The sequence below is a fragment of the Brachyhypopomus gauderio genome, chromosome 9 (genome assembly GCF_052324685.1).
Source record: "Brachyhypopomus gauderio isolate BG-103 chromosome 9, BGAUD_0.2, whole genome shotgun sequence".
NCBI classification, from domain to species: Eukaryota; Metazoa; Chordata; class Actinopteri; order Gymnotiformes; family Hypopomidae; genus Brachyhypopomus; species Brachyhypopomus gauderio.
Window position 1 is genome coordinate 376,657 of NC_135219.1, and position 19,978 is coordinate 396,634.

Sequence of the window (19,978 nt, forward strand, 5' to 3'; positions counted from 1 at the left end):
TGTAGTCTGAAGATCTGATGGTTCTTTAACTCCAGATGTGACGGTTACTGTAGGAGACACTTCTGGAGACGTTCTTGATGTCCATGAATGTGTCCCAGTTTCCCTCACTATACAAACAAATAACATATGAAACCAAAAACATCACAGACACAGTCACCTCTCTCCACCCTACACACATAGACACAAATACACATACAAACACATACACAAACAAACATTCTCTCTCTCACACACACACACACACACACAATATAGACATGATAGAATGGCTTTCCGTGAATGAAGATTAAATAGAAAGTGGTTTGACCTAGAGGGAGATAGAATAGAATAGAATATAGAATAGAATGCCGTTTATTGTCACTATACACAGTACAGTGAGATTGTAGCAACTCATTCAGTGCAGTAGGAAATACACCATAAAACACAGTAAATAACACACAGTGAATACACAATCTCGAATATACAATATAAATATAAATATTGCACAGTGGATCACCTGTAGTCTGAAGATCTGATGGTTCTTTAACTCCAGCTCTGATGGTTACTGTATGAGACACTCCTGGAGACGTTCTTGATGTCCATGAATGTGTCCCAGTTTCCCTCACTATACAAACAAATAACATATGAAACCAGAAAAATCACAGACACAGTCACCTCTCTCCACCCTACACCAGTTCCTCAGGTAAAATATCACTCTTATACAGGTCAGTTGATAGAATGGGCCCAGGGGCATGAAGTCTTCACAGGGATTAAGAGTTCGGTCTCTTCACTACAAACGGATCGGGTCTCCAACTTTACGTAGCTACAACGTTGTTGTTGTTTATTTACCGTCATCTCTGGACTCACAGAGTCAAACCCTGCGCTCTTTTAAAAACATCTTCATATAATCTCCTTCACCTCTGTGATCTTTCTCTCTTTTCCTTTTGTCTTTTTTTTGTGCCCCAAAATTGTCCATTTTTATGTGTCATCTCTCTAGATCAGATGTGCGTAGTATCAGAAATGTTAAAACTCTCGCTGCTGTGCGCGGACCAGCAACAGTTAGTGCGGATCAAACCATTTGTCTGTGGGACGCGGGGGTGTTTGTAGTTAAGGAAAAGATGAATGTTTTTGAGTTGCTTTTAAGTGCAAATGTTCATAATAATGAGATAATTCAAGATTAGATTTAAAATAATAGAATAAAATATAAAATATATTTATAGGGCTAATGTTGGGCACCTCTGGCAACAGACAACCCCTCTCCCCGTTGACGGGCTTGCTCATATATAGTAAAATATTCATTGGTATATTTTACTGAACGACAAAGCAAATTATGTTCAACTTTCATTTTGATGACAAAAAACTGAAATGGAAATTTATTATAAACAGTATACACAAGTGAACCATTGATCTCTCAGTCATCTTCACACACTTACACTGTAAAGGATCTTTTCACGACTACACATGTTGTCATGTATATTTCAGTGGTTTACCTGAAACACGCAGAGTGAAGTATCTGTAAGATCTGGGTTCACTCCAGTACTCACAGATGTAGACTTTCTCATCTTCTTCTCTCAGGTCAGTTATGAGCAGAGAGAGATTTCCAGGAGAGGTTTCATTAAACCACTGAACTCTGTCTCTGTAGCGCTCATCACTGAACACATCAGTCCAGGTTCCTCTACTCTCTGTCCTCCAGATGAAAATCTGAGTTTGTGTCTGCAGGTCAGTGCAGGAGCAGGACAGCAGGACTGAGCCTCCTGTGTGACCTTTGACCTTCATGGTCTTATCGTCAGAGAGCATGCAGCCTGCAGAAAGACAGAAAGCTCCCACATTATTATCACTCAGAGGGAAAATATTACAGTGCTACTGGCTATACGCCTCCAAATGCAGGTTATAAACAATCCAATAATTCATCTTTGTTACATGTTAAGTTGAACAGATTCAGTAGTTGTAGTCTAATACTGTTCTTAATAAGGACATTTACACACACTTAGTCTAAACTACAGACACAACGTGACTAATGTGAACAACACTGAACTCAGAACTGAGTCTCAGTTTGTCTCTAAGAGAACAGATGAAATAACTGATCCCACCTGCAGTGATGTGGAGCACAACCAGCAGAAGACACAACCTCTCCATCCCTGTGTGTGTTCTGAGATGATACAGGTCCTCAGAATCACACCACTTAACCCCCACACACTCACGCTCTCTCTCACACACATGCGCACTCTCCCTTCCTTACACACACACACACACACACACACACACACACACACACACACACACACACACACACACACACACACACACACACACACACACACACACACACACACACTCTTTCTCTCTCTCTCTCTCTCTCTCTCTCTCTCTCTCTCTCTCTCTCTCTCTCACACACATTTAACACAGCTAGCTGGCCAATTAAATGTACATGAACTGCTGTGGTTTTCTAACAATTTAGTTTGTCTCTTATAACATTCGTAAATTCCCATTTAACGACCAATGACCATTTATTTGTTCATAACAACCCTTTACAAGAAACACTGTAAATGTACATTTAACAACGAACTCTTGCTGTCCACTTGCGTGACTCTGCTCTGCTGTTGCAGTTTTGTGGTGGTGGTTGGTGGTTTAATTCTTAATGCTGCTTCACTTAAATTTGTTCTGCAGGGTGAGATGTCTGTGTTTGGAACATCTGTGGTCAGTGTTCATTCACACATATAGTGAATGTGAATAAAGATAAAGTGTTATCGTGCCGTCAGACAGGATCATGTATCAGACTTTTAATCTACAGCCCAGTTCTCTGAGTGTTGTTACTGAACATAGTTTTTCACGACAAGAACATTGTTATAGTTAAGTGAAACTAAACAAGTACGAAAAGTTGACAACATGGAACGAACAACACAATAGAATCTGGTTCATGTGCTCAAAACTAGATCTGCTAAAATAACCCCTGAAGACGTGTTTCAGCAGTAAAGATAAAGAGACACAACAGAGATGTCTGAAATTCACACTTACTCGCACGCTAAAATGGAGAAGAAGTGAAGAACTTTCAGAATAATGTTAGAATAATAGGCAGTCATGGCCTGGTGGTAGGGAACTGGTCTTGTGACCGGAGGGTCGTGGGTTCAATTCCCAGACCTGAAGCCATGACTGAGGTGCCCTTGAGCAAGGCACCTAACCCCAACTGCTCCCCGGGCACCGGGCTAGGGCTGCCCACCGCTCTGGGCACGTGTGATCCACAGCCCCTTAGTAATCACTGGTGTGTGTATGTGTGTGTTAACTGCACAGATGGGTAAAAAGCGGAGGACAAATTTCGATTGCGGTGTAAAAAAAATCACAATTGACAAAATATAGCACATTTACATTTAATGTAAATGCAGTGAAATGAACAACACTGTGGTGGGAGGAGAGAGAGATGAAGGTGGTAGGAACATGACTTTAATATCCAAAAGAAACACTGGCAACACCAGATATAGTCAAAGGTGCACAGTGCACAATGAACTGAATAATAACACTCAGGTATGCAGCTCAGTAGTGGCAGCAGACTTCAGCAGCTCGTCTGACTCACAGAATGACACACTGCACTGAGAGAGAGAGAGAGAGAGAGAGAGAGAGAGATAATATGGCAAACAACAGACACGTTTCCTTCTGCGTGTTCCTGCAGGTCTTTACACAGAGCTCTGACCCCACTCAGCAGGGCTTTACTGCACAGGTTCTGGTCATTACTACAGTGCCAAAGAAAAAGAAAGAGTGAATAAGAAAGAATAAAGAAAAAGAGGGAAAGAGGTAGAGTGTGGGAGAAAACAGATGATCAGTGTGCTGTATGCTGACGAGTTAAAATCAGATCAAAGATGGTTGATTACAGAAACATTCATTCTAGACTAGACATTCAACTGCAGTGGGTTTTGAGGTCCACAGAAAAGGTCAAAGTGCGTGACTGGAGCACATGCTCACGTGCACAGGATGACACTGCCCTCTGGATACAACGCCTAGTACTGTAGGCAGCAATGCAGCACTCGATCATCGTTATTCTCCGCCACCAGCCCACCTGAGACGGTACACAGCCAAAACAGCAGTACGCAGCGCCCTCTGCTGGTGAGCTGGTGAAACACAGACATGCAGACCACACTACCTGCTTCCTACATTTGCCAAGATTTAAAATAAATAATCCTACACCAGAGTAACCTGCCAACACGGCAATCAAATATCCACTGTCTCCAGACACAGTGCACCTCTCACGCTGTAACCACAACACTTTGAACCACATGCTACGAGACCTCAACTAGAAGCCCCCTGGTGTCTACAGGGCACCTACAGGCTGCCTGCGAGGCCTACTGCAGGGACTGGCCCCACAGGCGCGGCTCCTGGCTCTCTGGACAGCCGTAGACGTAGCGTACGGCCGACCGTGCCTTGCGCTCCACCTCTGGCGACAGCTTTCCGCTCTTCAGTGCATCGAGCTCCTGCAGCACCACCCACGGCACGAGCAGCGTGGGCCGACCCAGGACTGCAGGGGAAACAGGACACCAGAGACACTTGGACCCTGCAGGACCACAACAGAGTGACGGAGACACTTGGACCCTGCAGGACTACGGCAGAGTGAAACCCATTCAGACACATCAATGGGTAATTATTGAGGTAAAAACCTTTGTATCTTGAAATCTACAATATTCTCTACTTGCTTTTTCTCCAAACTAATTTTCCAAATTTCAATTTAGTAAATGAGTGTTATTTTCAACAATAACCTTTTAGAGGTCCGACTATTAGCTGCCTAGATACATAATTCTCTGTGATCAGCATCAGCATACAAATATAAACTATTAAACTATAGTTATATAAACACTTATAAACACTTTTGGCCATCCTTATCACAACTCTTTTACAGAACAATAACAGAAATCAAACAAAATGCAAAACTCCCAGCAAATATGAACACTGCAACCATCTCCCTTCACCTTAAACCAAACAAAGACCCTACCCAACCATCTAGCTACAGACCATTATCATTAATGAATACAGACACAAAAATAATCAGCAAGGCCCTAGCCAACAGAGTAGAAACAGTAATTCATAATTTAATACATCCTGATCAAACGGGTTTTCTCAAAGGTCGACACTCATCCACAAATATGCGCAGATTAGTGAACATAATAGATTACACCTCACACCAAAACATACCAACAGCAATTATAACGCTAGATGCAGAAAAAGCCTTTGACAGAGTAAACTGGAAATTCTTATTTACCACACTGTATAAACTCGGATTTGGAGAATCATTCATTAACTGGATACAGATCTTATACACTGCACCTAAGGCTACAGTCAACACCAACGGGGTAATATCACAACCTTTCACATTACACCGGGGGACTAGACAAGGACGCTCACTCTCTCCTTATCTATTCTCTATCTTCATAGAACCACTAGCAGCAGCAATACGACAAAACACAGACATTAAAGGAATCCAAACACCTAACATGGAACATAAAATCAGTCTATATGCAGACGACATCTTACTATTTCTACAAAAACCACATATCTCAATAACAAAAACAATTCAAACAATTGAAACCTATTCAATAATATCAGAGTACTCAATTAACTGGTCAAAATCTGCAATTCTCCCAATAAATATAAATAAATGTGATAATGAACTGAAAACATTACCTATCCCAATATGTAGTAATTACATCACATATCTGGGTATAAAGATATCTCCCCAGCTGTCAGAATTGTTCAAGCTTAACTACAATCCATTAACTAAAACAATAAGTGACGATCTTCACCGCTGGACTACACTTCCTCTTTCACTTGCTGGCAGAATTGCTACGATTAAAATGACAATATTACCAAAAATCAATTATTTATTTTCAATGATTCCCATTCAGCCCCCACTCACTTGGTTTCAGACTTTAAATACCACAATAACTGATTATTATTGGAAAAATAAACCATCTAGAATCAAACTCACAACGTTACAGAATTCAAAATCATATGGCGGTCTAGAGGCACCAAATTTCCACAATTATTACCTGGCAAATCAATTACAATATATATTAAAATGGATAAAACCTAATAGTACAGATAGATCATGGACTGATTTAGAACAAGCACTATGTAAAGATATACAAATATCCAATTTACCATTTATCAGCCAAACAATTAAACATCACCCATGTTTTTATAATACAACTGTGGCCACAACTCTGACAGCCTGGTGGAATTTTCACAAACTAACAAACTCAGCACTAACACCAACCATCCACTCACCCATCTGGAATAACCCGGACTTTACAATTAATAAAAAAACATTAAATTATCTATCATGGGCTAATAAGGGAATCACACACCTAAAACATCTGTATAACAATACCACACTGATGTCACTACCACAAATAACCCAGAATTACGGAATCGAAAGAACTCAGTTCTTACAATATCACCAGTTAAGATCACTCATCAGTTCAAAAATCAATCCAACTACTCTAGCCCTCTCTACACCAATCTCAGAACTTCTTAACATTAATACAGCAAATAAAACATTATCCAAAATATATAAAATTATATCTCAATTAAATCTTAACATGAGCCTACCGTATAAGCAATGGGAAGAAGATTTATCATCAACTTTTAATACCAACTTTTGGATACAGATATGTAATAATAACTATAGCATTATCACAAATACTAATTTACAACTAATCCAGTATAAAGTTATCCACCGAGTACACTATACCACATACAAAATGTATAAAATGGGATTCACAAACTCACCAAACTGTACACACTGTAATCAGAACACTGTTGATAATTATATCCATGCTATGTGGCACTGCACTCCAGTTAACCTGTTTTGGAATGAAGTCACTACTCATCTATCTCAAGCACTAAATACCCAAATTCATCCAACACCTTCATTATGCCTACTAGGGGACATATCAACCATTAGCACAACACCACAAAACAATAGAACAATCCTAATGTCGCTAGTCATTGCCAAAAAAGTCATCCTCATGAATTGGAAAACAAAAAATAACATAAACATCAATCACTGGAAAAATCTTCTAATATATTATATCCCCCCAGATACACACTTAGAGCCTACCATAAATACAGATACAGACTTAATCTAGACACAACTAACTCAAATATTACATCACAACATAAGCAAATTCAACTGTAGCAAACAAATCACAAGTTCATGATTAAAGTACATTTCTATCTTTTTATAAGCAATATGGTATATTATATATTATTGTATTATGTTATATTATAATATACTATATTTGCACTTTATTATACCATATACATATTATATATCTGTATAACTCCCTCTTCCTTTTGTTTCTGTCCCCCTTTACACCCCCCCTTTTCTGTCACGTTGAGGACCCCGGCCCCTCCCTTTTGGGCGTGTGTTTACGTAGTCTACGTGCATCGTCTGCGTCTGTGGATATTTCGTGGTGATGGCTATGTCATGTGATAATCCGTCTCACCTGTGAATCGTCTCGTAATCACACGGGGTTAATGTGGTTTGTCTATTTAATGTGCGCTCGCGCAGTGTCCTGTGCTCGTCGTTGTCTAAGTCTACACGTTGTGTGTATGCGGAGTAGTTTACGTGCGCTATTGTGCTAGATCTGTGTTTTTCGTGCGCGTTACGCGCTAAAATAAAAGTGACGTCTGTCAAGCCAGAGGGATCTGTGTCTCGTCCTTCGTCCAGCCCCGAGCGTCACAGAACGACGAGCCGCGAAGAGACACCAACATGCCAGGCTACGCCACCCGGCCTAAGAAGGCGGATCGCCCCAGCAAGCGGCACCACCGCTCTTCTTCCTCTCCCCCGCGCCGCAAAGCCCAGCCGACTCGGGCACAGCTCATGCAGGACCCCGAGTGCGCGTACCTGCTGTGCGCGGCTCGGGAGACATCCATACCCGAGCTGGCGGAGGAGTACCGCCGGACAGCGGCACAGGTGTGGGAGGAGAGGCACCCAGCTCCTTCCCGGGAAGGATCACCCATACGGGTGAGTAACCCAGAGCTCCACGAGGCGTCGCCACCAGAGGGCGTGCTCGTAGAGGAGGAGAACCCGCCGACGCTGGCGCAACTAGAGGAGGACCCGGTGTGCGCCTTCCAGCTGGCCTCAGCCCAGAGGAGAGGGAACCCGAGCTGGCAGAGTCCCTCCGCCAGGGCGCGGTACGGATTTGGAGGGAGCGACACTCCCCTCCATCCCGCGTCCTCTCGCCTCTGAGGGTGGGCTCCTGCATCTTCGGTGCTACCGAGTCCACCCCAGAGAGCGAGTTTGGGGAGGTGGACTCCGAGGAGGAGCAAGAGGAAGCGGAAGAGGCCTACCCTCCCTCTCTGTATGATGCTTCCACCGTTGACTATGGTGGGGAAGGGGAGGAATCCTACCCCCCGTCGGTGAACGACTACAGTGAGGAAGAGGAGGAGCAAGAGGAGGCGGAAGAGGCCTACCCTCCATCTCTGTGTGATGCCTCCACCATTGACTATGGTGGGGAGGGGGAGGAATCCTACCCCCCGTCGGTGAACGACTACGGTGAGGAGGAGGAGGAGTCAGAGGAAGAATATCTCCCTCCGCCCGTAGATTCCTCTCCCACCGTTGAGGAGGGGGAGGAGTGCTCCGACGGCGGGTACTCCGCCTACCCCGCTGGAGACGGTGAGGAGGAGGAGGGCACGGACAGCGACCTCTATTCAGAGGAGGAGGGCAGTCCGCCTCCCTCCGAGTGTTCCGTGGGAACTGTAAAGGGAAGGGGCACTCCTGGGGAGACCGCGTCCTCCGGACCTTCCAGGGCCAGCCCCATGGACTATTCCCGGGGTGAGAGCCCGGCTAGGTCTATGGAAGGGGTCCTGGAGGGCGAGGAGGAACTGATGGACTGTGAGGAGCAGCTCCCTCACGCTGCGCCTGGCAAGCCCGCCAGCTACGCTTCCTCGGACACGTCCGTCCGCTGCGCTGCACCTGGCGCGTCCGCCCGCGGCGCTGCACCTGGCGCGTCCGCCCGCCGCGCTGCACCTGGCGCGTCCGCCCGCCGCGCTGCACCTGGCGCGTCCGCCCGCCTGGCTGCACCTGGCGCGTCCGCCCGCCGCGCTGCACCTGGCACGTCCGCCCGCCGCGCTGCACCTGGCACGTCCGCCAGCCACGCTGCACCCGGCGGAGAGTTCGCAGCAAAGGCAGGAGGGGGATTGCCCAACACAGCGCCAGCAGCACCGGAGCTCTCTCCCCTACTCGCTCTTCTCCTGGCGCGAAGCCTGGCGCCTATGTTACATGTGTGTGTTCCTGTGTTTGTCAGTCTTCCCCTTTGTGTACCTAACCCGTTTTTCCCTCTTGTGCCACTTTGTGTAAACGTGCCTGTGTGTGTGTTTGTGAATGTGCCGTTCAATGTGTTTAACGTCTTTTCCCCCGTCTTCCCAGGGAGGGTGTGCTAGGTGATTCGTGATGGACGCTTCGCCAGGGGCAGTCACCTCCCAGACGCAGGGCTGAGCGCGTCGGATCCGCCCATCGTCGTGGGTTCGGGGCACTCGGTCCTGTTGGCACCCCGGGACGGGTAGTGCCCTTGGAGGGGGCGTCTGTCACGTTGAGGACCCCGGCCCCTCCCTTTTGGGCGTGTGTTTACGTAGTCTACGTGCATCGTCTGCGTCTGTGGATATTTCGTGGTGATGGCTATGTCATGTGATAATCCGTCTCACCTGTGAATCGTCTCGTAATCACACGGGGTTAATGTGGTTTGTCTATTTAATGTGCGCTCGCGCAGTGTCCTGTGCTCGTCGTTGTCTAAGTCTACACGTTGTGTGTATGCGGAGTAGTTTACGTGCGCTATTGCGCTAGATCTGTGTTTTTCGTGCGCGTTACGCGCTAAAATAAAAGTGACGTCTGTCAAGCCAGAGGGATCTGTGTCTCGTCCTTCGTCCAGCCCCAAGCGTCACATTTTCTTCTCCCTTTATACCCCCCCTCCCCCCCATTTAAAATGTGCTAAATTTATATATGTTTTTATGATTGAATAAACAATAAACAATAAAGTATCAATAGTCCTCCGAAGAGGGGGGGTGGTGGTGGGAGAAAAAAAAAAAAAAAAAAAAAAAAAAAAAAAAAAAAACTATAGTTATATAAACATATATTAAGCAAGTCTGTATTCTGAATGACATTCTTACCTAGAAGTTCAGCAACCCACCCCCGGCTCTGTACCTCAAAGCCCACGTGACCCCAGGCTCCATAGCTTAAAGCCCACGTGGCCTCATCTCCTTACCTCCAAGCCCATGAGACCTCATCTTCTTCACAAAGTCCAAGTGACTGAGTAGAACATTTGTGTCCAGCACTATAAGGAGGTCTTGGTGCTCTTCACCTGCAGAGTTAAACCACAAATAAAAATTCCCTGACAAACATGTATCATCAGCTGACAGCAGGAACCTCTGGAAACGTGCCATGCACATTCATTTGCCCAGCGGTGACATTACTAAGTGATGTGTTGGCGCCCTCCTCTGGTGGGTCCACGTCCATGCAAGTAAGCTCTCAATAGCTCTCCGCCACGTTCACAGTGAGACGTCTGTCAAAGCGGGCCAGATGTAGCTCCTCCACCAGCAGCATCTACAAAAACAACACAAAACAGTCAGAGAAACACACACACACACACACACACACACACACACACACACACACACACACGCATCAGATTCTCCCACAACACTCACCTCTTTGTCTAAAGCACCTGTGGTCTCAGTAGAAGCTCCTTTACATACCGCCTGGAAAAGAAAACACTCCTGATGCTCAGAAGCTAGAGTGATTATACTTTTAAGAGTGATCATACTTTTAAGAGTGATCAAACTTTTAAGAGTGATCATACTTTTAAGAGTGATCAAACTTTTAAGAGTGATCATACTTTTAAGAGTGATTATACTTCTATAAAACGCACTGCTTGTACTTGGGAAGCTTCTCTCTCTGGCCGCCCCAGCTGCTAGGCACACTTATGTTTTGAATTGATTGCAAAATACTGTAAATATTAATATCAGTTATTTTGTAATAACTGCTTGTAATAAGCTTAAGATGACCGGACAGTATGCAAACAACCTCGGAAATACTACGTCCATCATTTTACCAAGGCTTTTTTTTTGTGAGCTAGGCTATTCTTAGTTGTCTAATGATGCTATAAGTAGTTGTTTGCACTAACATTAAATTTCTGTTATTTGTAACATTTCTATTCCAAAACTAGCTGTTCTGCTTATCAGCTGTAACTAGCTGTTCTGAAAGGCTTTTTGCATTTCTCCTCCACCTTCTCTCCTCATGTAACGAACCAACCAGGCAGACAAGGATCCAATTGCGGAATATGGTAGTTTTTATTTGTGACGTGAATACAGAGTACTCGAATAGACGAGTAACTCCGCAGAGCGTGTGTGGTGTATCGGTGCTGTAGTCGAGGTCAGGACGGTCCAGGGTCACGCCAGGTAGACAGAGGGCTGAATGTTTACGAGGGCTAGGCTGGGAACAAGATCTGGAACGAGAGCAGAGGTCAGTACACAGTACAGTTCTGTTTGTTCTCTCTTTCAGGCATTCTTAGAAAAGTTTCAGGTTATCATGGTGTTTCTGGGCCGTTCCTGTTTATTCTTATTCTGTCGAGTTTTGACAATGTTTGCTCGTTTCCGCTTTTTGTCTGTTCCCTGTTTGATTTTGTTCACGTTGTATTTGTTGCTCTGCTGGATTAGACCCAGACGTTGTTCTCTGCCTTTGCTTTTTGGATCCCCCTTTTTTATAGTTAAAACTCATTTTACCTGCTTGTGACTCCACCTTCTGAGCTAAAAAGTCAGGTCAAGTCATTAATATTCAATTTAAACACAATATCACACTTAAGGGTAGGGCCTAAATACAACGACACTGAATCATTAACAGCTAATTGATTATTTAATTCAGTCAAAATGATTGGGAGAGGAAATATTGAACCTTGAAGGCATTTTCAGGGACCATACTGCCCACCCTTCATGAAAACTGATTTAACATGTTTAAGGATTTATGTGAGGTGGTATGAATGTGTTATGAAGACCCACTTCAATGTTACCATTGATCTGATGTTCAAAATAACTCCATTTCAGCTACACACAATGAAAAACATTAAGACTTTTCATGAGTCACCACTTTCCTCACAACTACAGTTTCTCACAACTAGAGTTAACCACAGGTTTGTACTAAAGAGGCTTGTGGTTTATGTGACATTATTCCACCAGCATGAACCACTGTAGTCAGTGTAACGGGGCCGAGGGTGAGACAGGATACTGAGAGGTGAGCAGTATGTTCAACACGCTTCTATTTAAAGACGTAGCAGTAGCGCCACACGCTAACAGATACACAGACTCGACCACTGAACACACAGCTTTACAGACAAACAAAGACGCACAACACACACCATTGACACACTAAACTGAGGAGTAACAGACACGTGACATCCAGCACAGGACAAAGTCTGAAATTCATTGATGAAATGAAAACACAGTGAACAAAGACAAGATCAAAAAACTCTTATGAATTTTTTCTTGTATTTACATTTTTTGCACATTTGTAAAAAGTACATATGAGAAGTGTAAAATGACATATGAACATCAAAGCAGAGAAATATGGGATGAGGGTATTTCCAGTCTTCTGTAATATCTGTATGCATGTGTGTGTGTATTTACATTGGTCTAGGTTTGGTTAGGGATAGGGTGGCGTATTCAGTTTTTGCCCTAGTGCTGATCTGGACATGTGCTGATGGGACTATGTTTCTGTCATCTATAGTAGAGTATATCACATCAGACCCAGTCTGTCGAGGAAGAGAGAGAATGTCAACAATATGTTTACATCACATGTAATATTGCATGTTTGTAATAACCTCTAAGCACTCAGGAATATTGGTGCTAAATCTTACATTATAATTAGATACATTCACAAGAGAATATCAATGCTAACACTGACTTCACAGATCCTCTTCACACATATATTTCTCCAAATCTCTTTAATGTGGTGAATTACAGATGTCCTGTAATGTCCAGACTGAAAGTCCAGCATGTGTGCTAACCTGATCATCCTGCTCTCCACCAACGTCCACATGTCCCACAGTGGCCACATTTTGTCCATTTCTCTGTCCTACAGGGAAAAGACAGAAACCCCATTATGATTCTACAGGATATTAACACAGGATCTATAATTATATATGTGAAGTATGAATTGTGTGTGTATGTGTGTGTGTGTGATACCTCTGTGTCTCCAACAGATGAAAGCCAGTACCAGAAGAACCAGCAGCAATGGAATTGAGATGCTAAGAACTGTGTGAGAAAACACACACACAAGTAACAGATACACACACACACACACACACACACAAGCAAACACACACATACACAGACACACACACAAACACACATGATATAGACATGATAGAATGGTTTTCTTTGAATGAAGATTTAATTGAAAGTGGTTTGACCTAGAGGGAGATTAACTTCAGGCTGAAGATTTGATCCTTCTTTAACTCCAGATGTGACGGTTCCTGTAGGAGACACTTCTGGGGACGTTCTTGATGTCCATGAATGTGTCCCAGTTTCCCTCACTATACAAACAAATAACATATGAAACCAAAAACATCACAGACACAGTCACCTCTCTCCACCCTACATCAGTTCCTCAGGTAAAATATCACTCTTATACAGGTCAGTTGTCACCTCTCAGTCACCTCTCCACCCTACACACACACACAGACACAAATACACATGCAAACACATACACAAACAAACAAACATTCTCTCTCTCTCTCTCTCTCTCTCTCTCTCTCTCTCTCACACACACACACACACACACAATATAGACATGATAGAATGGCTTTCCGTGAATGAAGATTAAATAGAAAGTGGTTTGACCTAGAGGAAGATAGAATAGAATAGAATATAGAGTAGAATGCCGTTTATTGTCACTATACACAGTACAGTGAGATTGTAGCAACTCATCCAGTGCAATAGGAAATACACCATAAAACACAGTAAATAACACACAGTGAATACACAATCTCGAATATATAATATAAATATAAATATAAATATTGCACAGTGGATCACCTGTAGTCTGAAGATCTGATGGTTCTTTAACTCCAGGTGTGACGGTTACTGTAGGAGACACTTCTGGGGACGTTCTTGATGTCCATGAATGTGTCCCAGTTTCCCTCACTATACAAACAAATAACACACGGAACCAAAAACATCACAGACAGTCACCTCTCTCCACCCTACACCAGTTCCTCAGGTAAAATATCACTCTTATACAGGTCAGTTGATAAACTTGCTGGGCCCAGAGGCATGAAGTCTTCACATGTACCAGCCTTTACTACCTCTTCAATTATTCAATCAAGCAATCACATCATCATTTAAATTAATGTCTTATTGAACAAGACAAAATACTGTAATAAAAACTGTAGCAAACCCACAAATTTACAGATATTCTCAATTCAGTGGTCAGTTATGTGTGTCTGCGGTGGTTTTTCCGTCTGTGTGCTGTTCTGGTCTGTGTGGGTCAGGGATTAAGAGTTCGGTCTCTTCACTACAAACGGATCGGGTCTCCAACTTTACGGAGCTACAACGTTGTTGTTGTTTATTTACCGTCATCTCTGGACTCACAGAGTCAAACCCTGCGCTCTTTTAAAAAACTCTTCATATAATCTCCTTCACCTCTGTGATCTTCAGACCCTCCAGAAAGTCGCGATGTTGCGATTTGCAACTTCAACGCAACTTCAATCACTGATGTCGTCTTGATGTGACGTCGACAAACTCCCGCCTTACTTCCGTATATACGTTCAAGAGGAGCAGACTGAAAGCAGCATGAGCAACGAAAATAACGGCAAAAAGATCGGGATTTTTTTGAAAAACACCCGCAACATCAAACATTTTAGCCCGCAACAATCACAAAAAAGGCCCGCGAAATCCTGGTGGGACTGGATCTTTCTCTCTTTTCTTTTTGTCTTTTTTTTGTGCTCCAAAATTGTCCATTTTTATGCATCATCTCTCTAGATCAGATGTGTGTAGTATCAGAAATGTTAAAACTCCCGCTGCTGTGCGCCGACCAGCAACAGTCAGTGCGGATCAAACCATTTGTCTGTGGGACGCGGGGGTGTTTGCAGTTAAAGGAAAATATGAATGTAACCCAAAGTATAATTTCAGGTTACAAACAGTGTTAGAAAGTGCATTATATATTTACATGTGGAAAAATGTGATTAAAAAGGTAAAAGGTTCACTGTAGTTCATGCAGATTAATAGTATATTCAGTAAAAAAATAAAAATAATAATAGTAAAAATCATAAAGTATTGTCGTGCTTGTGCTCCTCCGTATGTGAGCTGCGGCACTTGTGTGGATGACGTGAGTGGAAAAACTTCGCACGACAAGGAATCTAAAGTTTACTGTTTTTACTGAAATCTCGGCAGGTCAATACAGAACATTTAACATTACAGCAACACGAACAGATTGTCAGATGTACGGGCTCTAGCTCGGGCACAGAACAGCAGTTTGCACTGTCCATGCGATGAGCCGTGAGCGCCGTCTGTTTTTATTAATTACCATGGCAACCATTTCTAACCGATCGCATCCTACATGCGCTACACACACACATCAACAAAGAGAGAGGAGGGAACTAATTCCTCAAATGTGAACTCTTACACTACCCCCCTCCAGGAGCACTGAGTCCCTTCAGTACAAGTGAAGTACAAATACAATGAACCTATTAGTGAACCAATTAGTGAACATAACTCGATGGCAGTATACACATTCTTTGCTTCTGCAATTTCTTCAAGTTCAAATTTTTTCTTTTTTTTTTTATTTTATTTTATTTTTTTTTATATATAACGAGCACTAACTCAAAAGACATACAAACTCACTTAAATTCACAAATTCACTTAACAGTCCACCTGTTAGAACTAATTCCGGAACCTCTCCGGTTTCTGAACTACACGTCCGCTGGACGTCTTAAGGCCCATTCACACCCTACGGTAATTACGGATACGGACCCTTTCGTCCGGTTCCGGAGGTCGTTTCATCCGTCAGTGGGTCCGTTGCCAGAGCGCTTACGAATCCGTAGCAACGGAGCAATATAAACGGGAAATCAGGGGGCAGTAGAGAGTCAGAAGCATCGGACGTACACCAATTCGGGAAAATCAATGAAGAAGAGTACTGGACTTTAAAAAATGACGCTCGAGTTAGAAGAGAAACTTTGCGAGTTGGTTAGAGGCTACATTCTGCTACGGTGCCAGGTCATCGCGATAAACAGAGATGCAAAAACAGCTGGGAGGAGATTGCTGGTGCGCCGGTGCCGGAAATTTGACTATACTGCCCTCTAGAGGATGTATTTAAAAAAATCATAACAACGTTGGAACCGGAAAGAGGTATAGTGGCCCGCTACGGAGGCTACGTTTGGTACGGACGGACGAAATTCGTCCGTGTCCGGAGGTATAAAGCAGGCTTTAACGGTCTTTCCTGGGAAGCCTTGGAGCCCTGGTCTTTCCTTTGGCTCACATCCCAAGGCTTCCAGGTGAGGTGCTCTCTCTTGATCACATGACTCCTTAGAAACTCCTTTCTCCACTAGGTTGTCACCATTGCTCTCTTGTAACGGCAGCTCTGGCACCAACGGGGCACCCTCTTCAGCCATCTGTATAGCTAGGCCCTGGCGCTGCTGTAGCACTTGGCTCCTTCGTCGTCCAACCCACACAGGAACCACTTCACCATCATAAGGTTTCAGCCGATTGTGATGCATTATCTGGCTGCGTTTCAACCCTTGAATCTCATATAGGACAGGACCGCGGCGTGCAGAAATGATGAAGGGGCCCTTCCAAGGTGCTTGGAGCTTGGGGCTTAGTCCTTTCCTTTTGGTGTCATCCCTCACATACACCAAGTCACCAATGTTGTAGATGCACTCTCGTGCTCGAACATCGTACACCTTCTTCTGTCGTTCCTGTGCAGTGCGGAGGTGTTCCCTGGCTGTGTTCTGTGCCTCCTTGAGTCCCTCTTCCAGGTTGTAGAGGAAATCAGTCACCTCCATTCGGGAAGATTTGAGTTCTGCAGCTCCCAACTGGATATCCTGGGGTTGGTGAACCTCTCGGCCGAACATAAGCCGATTAGGCGTGAACCCAGTGACTGCATGCCGGGAACTGCGGTAGGCTGAGGTGAGCAACGGGAGGTGCTCATCCCAGTTCTTTTGGTTTTGGTCTACATAACATCGGATCATCTGGAGTAAGGTTCTGTTGAACCGCTCCACCTGTCCGTTAGATGCCGGATGGTACGGGGTGGTTCTGGTCTTGGTGATCTGCAGAAGCTTGCATACACTTTGGAACAGGGAGCTTTCAAAATTGCGGCCCTGGTCAGTGTGCAACTCAAGGGGGGCTCCAAATCGAGCAACAAACTCGTACACAAGCTTCCTAGCTGTGGTCTCTGCCCCTTGGTCAGGGACGGGAAAGGCTTCGACCCATCGTGTGAACTGGTCAATTATGACCAGAATGTACTTATTCCCAGAGCTGGATACTGGAAAGGGACCAAGGATGTCTAAGTGGAGACGGTCGAGGGGTGCTCCAGCCTGATAGCTTTGTAGCTTCGCTCGTTTCAGCGGCCCTGGGGCTTTGCGTGCACTGCAATGTTGGCATCTCCTTACGAACAGACGCACATCCTCACTCATTCCATACCAGTGGTAGCTCTGACGTAGGCGCTCGAGAGTTTTCACTTCCCCAAGGTGACCAGAATAGGGAGGGCTGTGACAAGCCTGTAGGACCTCTTCTTGCATGGAAACAGGGATGAGCAGTAGCAAGACTGAATGTTGAGCTCCTACCCTGTCCCAGGAATAATGTAAAACTCCTCCCTGCAACACAACCTGAGGCCAACAGAGCCAGAACTTTCTCACTGCAGGGCTCTCAAGCATCACCTGATCTTTTGTAGGGAGCGTTCCCGACTCTTTCCACATGTGGAGGGTAGAGAGGACAGGGTCAGCTTTCTGGAGTCTGGCCAACTCTTCAGAGCTGACTGAGTGGAGCCAGTTAATGACTGGAGTCTCTGGCATAGGTTCAGACACTTGGCTTGCTTCCAACGATTGAATGTTGTCACCAGCGGTCTCACCGCCAGACTGGACACATCTCACCGCCAGCGGCACCACATCATCGACATCATCCTCAAACCTTGTCCACTGCTCATGAAGCCTTTGACAGTACTTGCATCCTTGGCATGGAAGGTCTGACGAGTTCTTTCCAGCTTGATAACAGTCACACTGATACAGGCCTCCTTCTGTTCGCCTCGACAAAGCATCAGCATTACAGTGTTTGCGGCCTTCTCTGTGCTCGATGTGGAAATCATACTGGCTCAACTCCTCCAGCCAGCGAGCCAACTGGCCTTCGGGGTATTTGAAGCGGAAGAGCCAGGTGAGACTGCCATGATCTGTTCGCAACAGGAACTTTCTGCCCAGTAGGTAGTGGCGGAATTGGCGGGTGTAACGAACAACAGCAAGTAACTCCCGTCTGGTGACGCAGTACCTCTGCTGAGCTGGTGTGAGTTGGCTACTGGCATATGCCAGAACCCGCTCCTCTCCCCACTGTAGTTGTGACAGGACTGCTCCAATACTGTGGCTTGATGCGTCAGTGTCAAGAATGTACTCGCCTCCAACAATGGGGTAGCCCAGTACTGGTGCAGTCGTTAGTTTTTGCTTTAGTTGTGTGAAAGCATGCTGGTGCTCATCCGCCCACAGGAATGTAGCACCCTTCTTTAGCAGGTTGTGGAGTGGGCTCGCCAGTTCTGCAAAGGCTGGGACAAACTTACGATAGTAATTACATAACCCAAGAAAGGCTTGGAGCTCTCGCAGGTTGCTGGGGGGCTCCCAGATCTGTACATCCTTGACCAGAGTGGGATTTGGGCGGATTCCGTCGCCACTCACAACGTGGCCTAGGAAGAGGACTTCCTCCTGAAGCAAGTGGCACTTGGATGGCTTCAGTTTCAGTCCATAGCTGTGGAACCGCTGGAAGACCTGTGCAAGCCGGCTCAGGCTCTCCTCCACCCCCCTACCGAGGACGATTACATCATCAAGGTAGATCAGCAAGGCGTCCCACTGAAGTCCTCTAAGGACGAGCTCCATCGCCCTTTGGAATGTGCCTGGAGCATTGCAGAGCCCAAACGGCATACGGGTGTACTCATATAGCCCCCATTTGGTGAGAAACGCCGTCTTCTCACGGTCTCCATCATCTACCACTATCTGCCAGTAGCCAGACTGGAGGTCAAGTGTTGAAAACATAGTAGCACCCCCAAGAACATCAAGGCATTCCTCAATCTTGGGCAAAGGATACGCATCCTTGACCGTCAGGTTGTTTAGACAGCGGTAATCCACACACCACCGTACGCCCCCATCCTTTTTTCGTACTAGGACGACCGGAGAGGCCCACTCTGATGAGGAGGGCGTAACGACGCCTGCTTCAAGCATGGCTCTAAGATGCTTCTCCTCTTCACATTGGAATCCAAGAGGTGTCCTTCTCATTGGCTGGCGCACAGGTTTGGCTGATCCTGTGTCTATTTTGTGGGTGACAGCAGAAAGGTAGCCCAGGTCGGTATCATCCTTGGCGAAGACGGATTGGTAAGTTAACAGTAACTGGAGGAGACGTTGCTGTTGCTCCTCATTCAGCGCCTCAGAAGCAGCACCAACCAGGTCGTGGAGGTGTTCAGGTAAGTCGGAGATTGTCGTCACCCTTCCAACCACCAGCGCACCTCCTGACTCCCTCTCTACGCTGGGCACTGGGCTTTGCCCCGGCAAAGAGAGTGGCTCCTCAGGATAAACCTCGACTAGGACGCCAAGGCAGGTCCCCTTCGACAGGGATGCTTTGCTAGTGGAGAAGTTGCATAACCTGACGAGCACTCGTTCCTCCATAGTGGTGGCTACGCTTCCAGAGGCTACAGCTTCTGTAATGTTCAAAGGTTCTAACACAGCTGGAACACCTGGTCTTGGGTCGTCTACTTCGCCCCACACCACACATTCAGAGG

At 45.2% G+C, this 19,978-nt stretch overlaps 1 protein-coding gene and 1 long non-coding RNA gene across 2 annotated transcripts in view; both read right to left on the bottom strand.

Moving 5' to 3' along the window:
* On the bottom strand, positions 1 to 2,167 carry LOC143522405 (uncharacterized). Its single transcript, XR_013132980.1, has 3 exons — positions 2,070 to 2,167; positions 497 to 1,781; positions 1 to 107 (listed from the first exon to the last, which is right to left on the bottom strand). It is a non-coding gene; the product is annotated as an uncharacterized LOC143522405 (long non-coding RNA).
* Positions 2,168 to 4,310: 2,143 nt separating this feature from the next.
* The window catches only part of LOC143523608 (transcriptional protein SWT1-like), a 136,979-nt gene continuing 121,311 nt past the window's right edge, over positions 4,311 to 19,978 (bottom strand). Inside the window, exons 2-4 of the mRNA XM_077018166.1 lie at positions 10,435 to 10,564; positions 10,227 to 10,322; positions 4,311 to 4,483 (exon numbers count right to left, since the gene is read on the bottom strand). Coding sequence (XP_076874281.1) covers positions 4,311 to 4,483; positions 10,227 to 10,322; positions 10,435 to 10,477 — 312 coding nt within the window. The 5' untranslated portion in view covers positions 10,478 to 10,564. The remainder of the gene's footprint in view (positions 4,484 to 10,226; positions 10,323 to 10,434; positions 10,565 to 19,978) is intronic.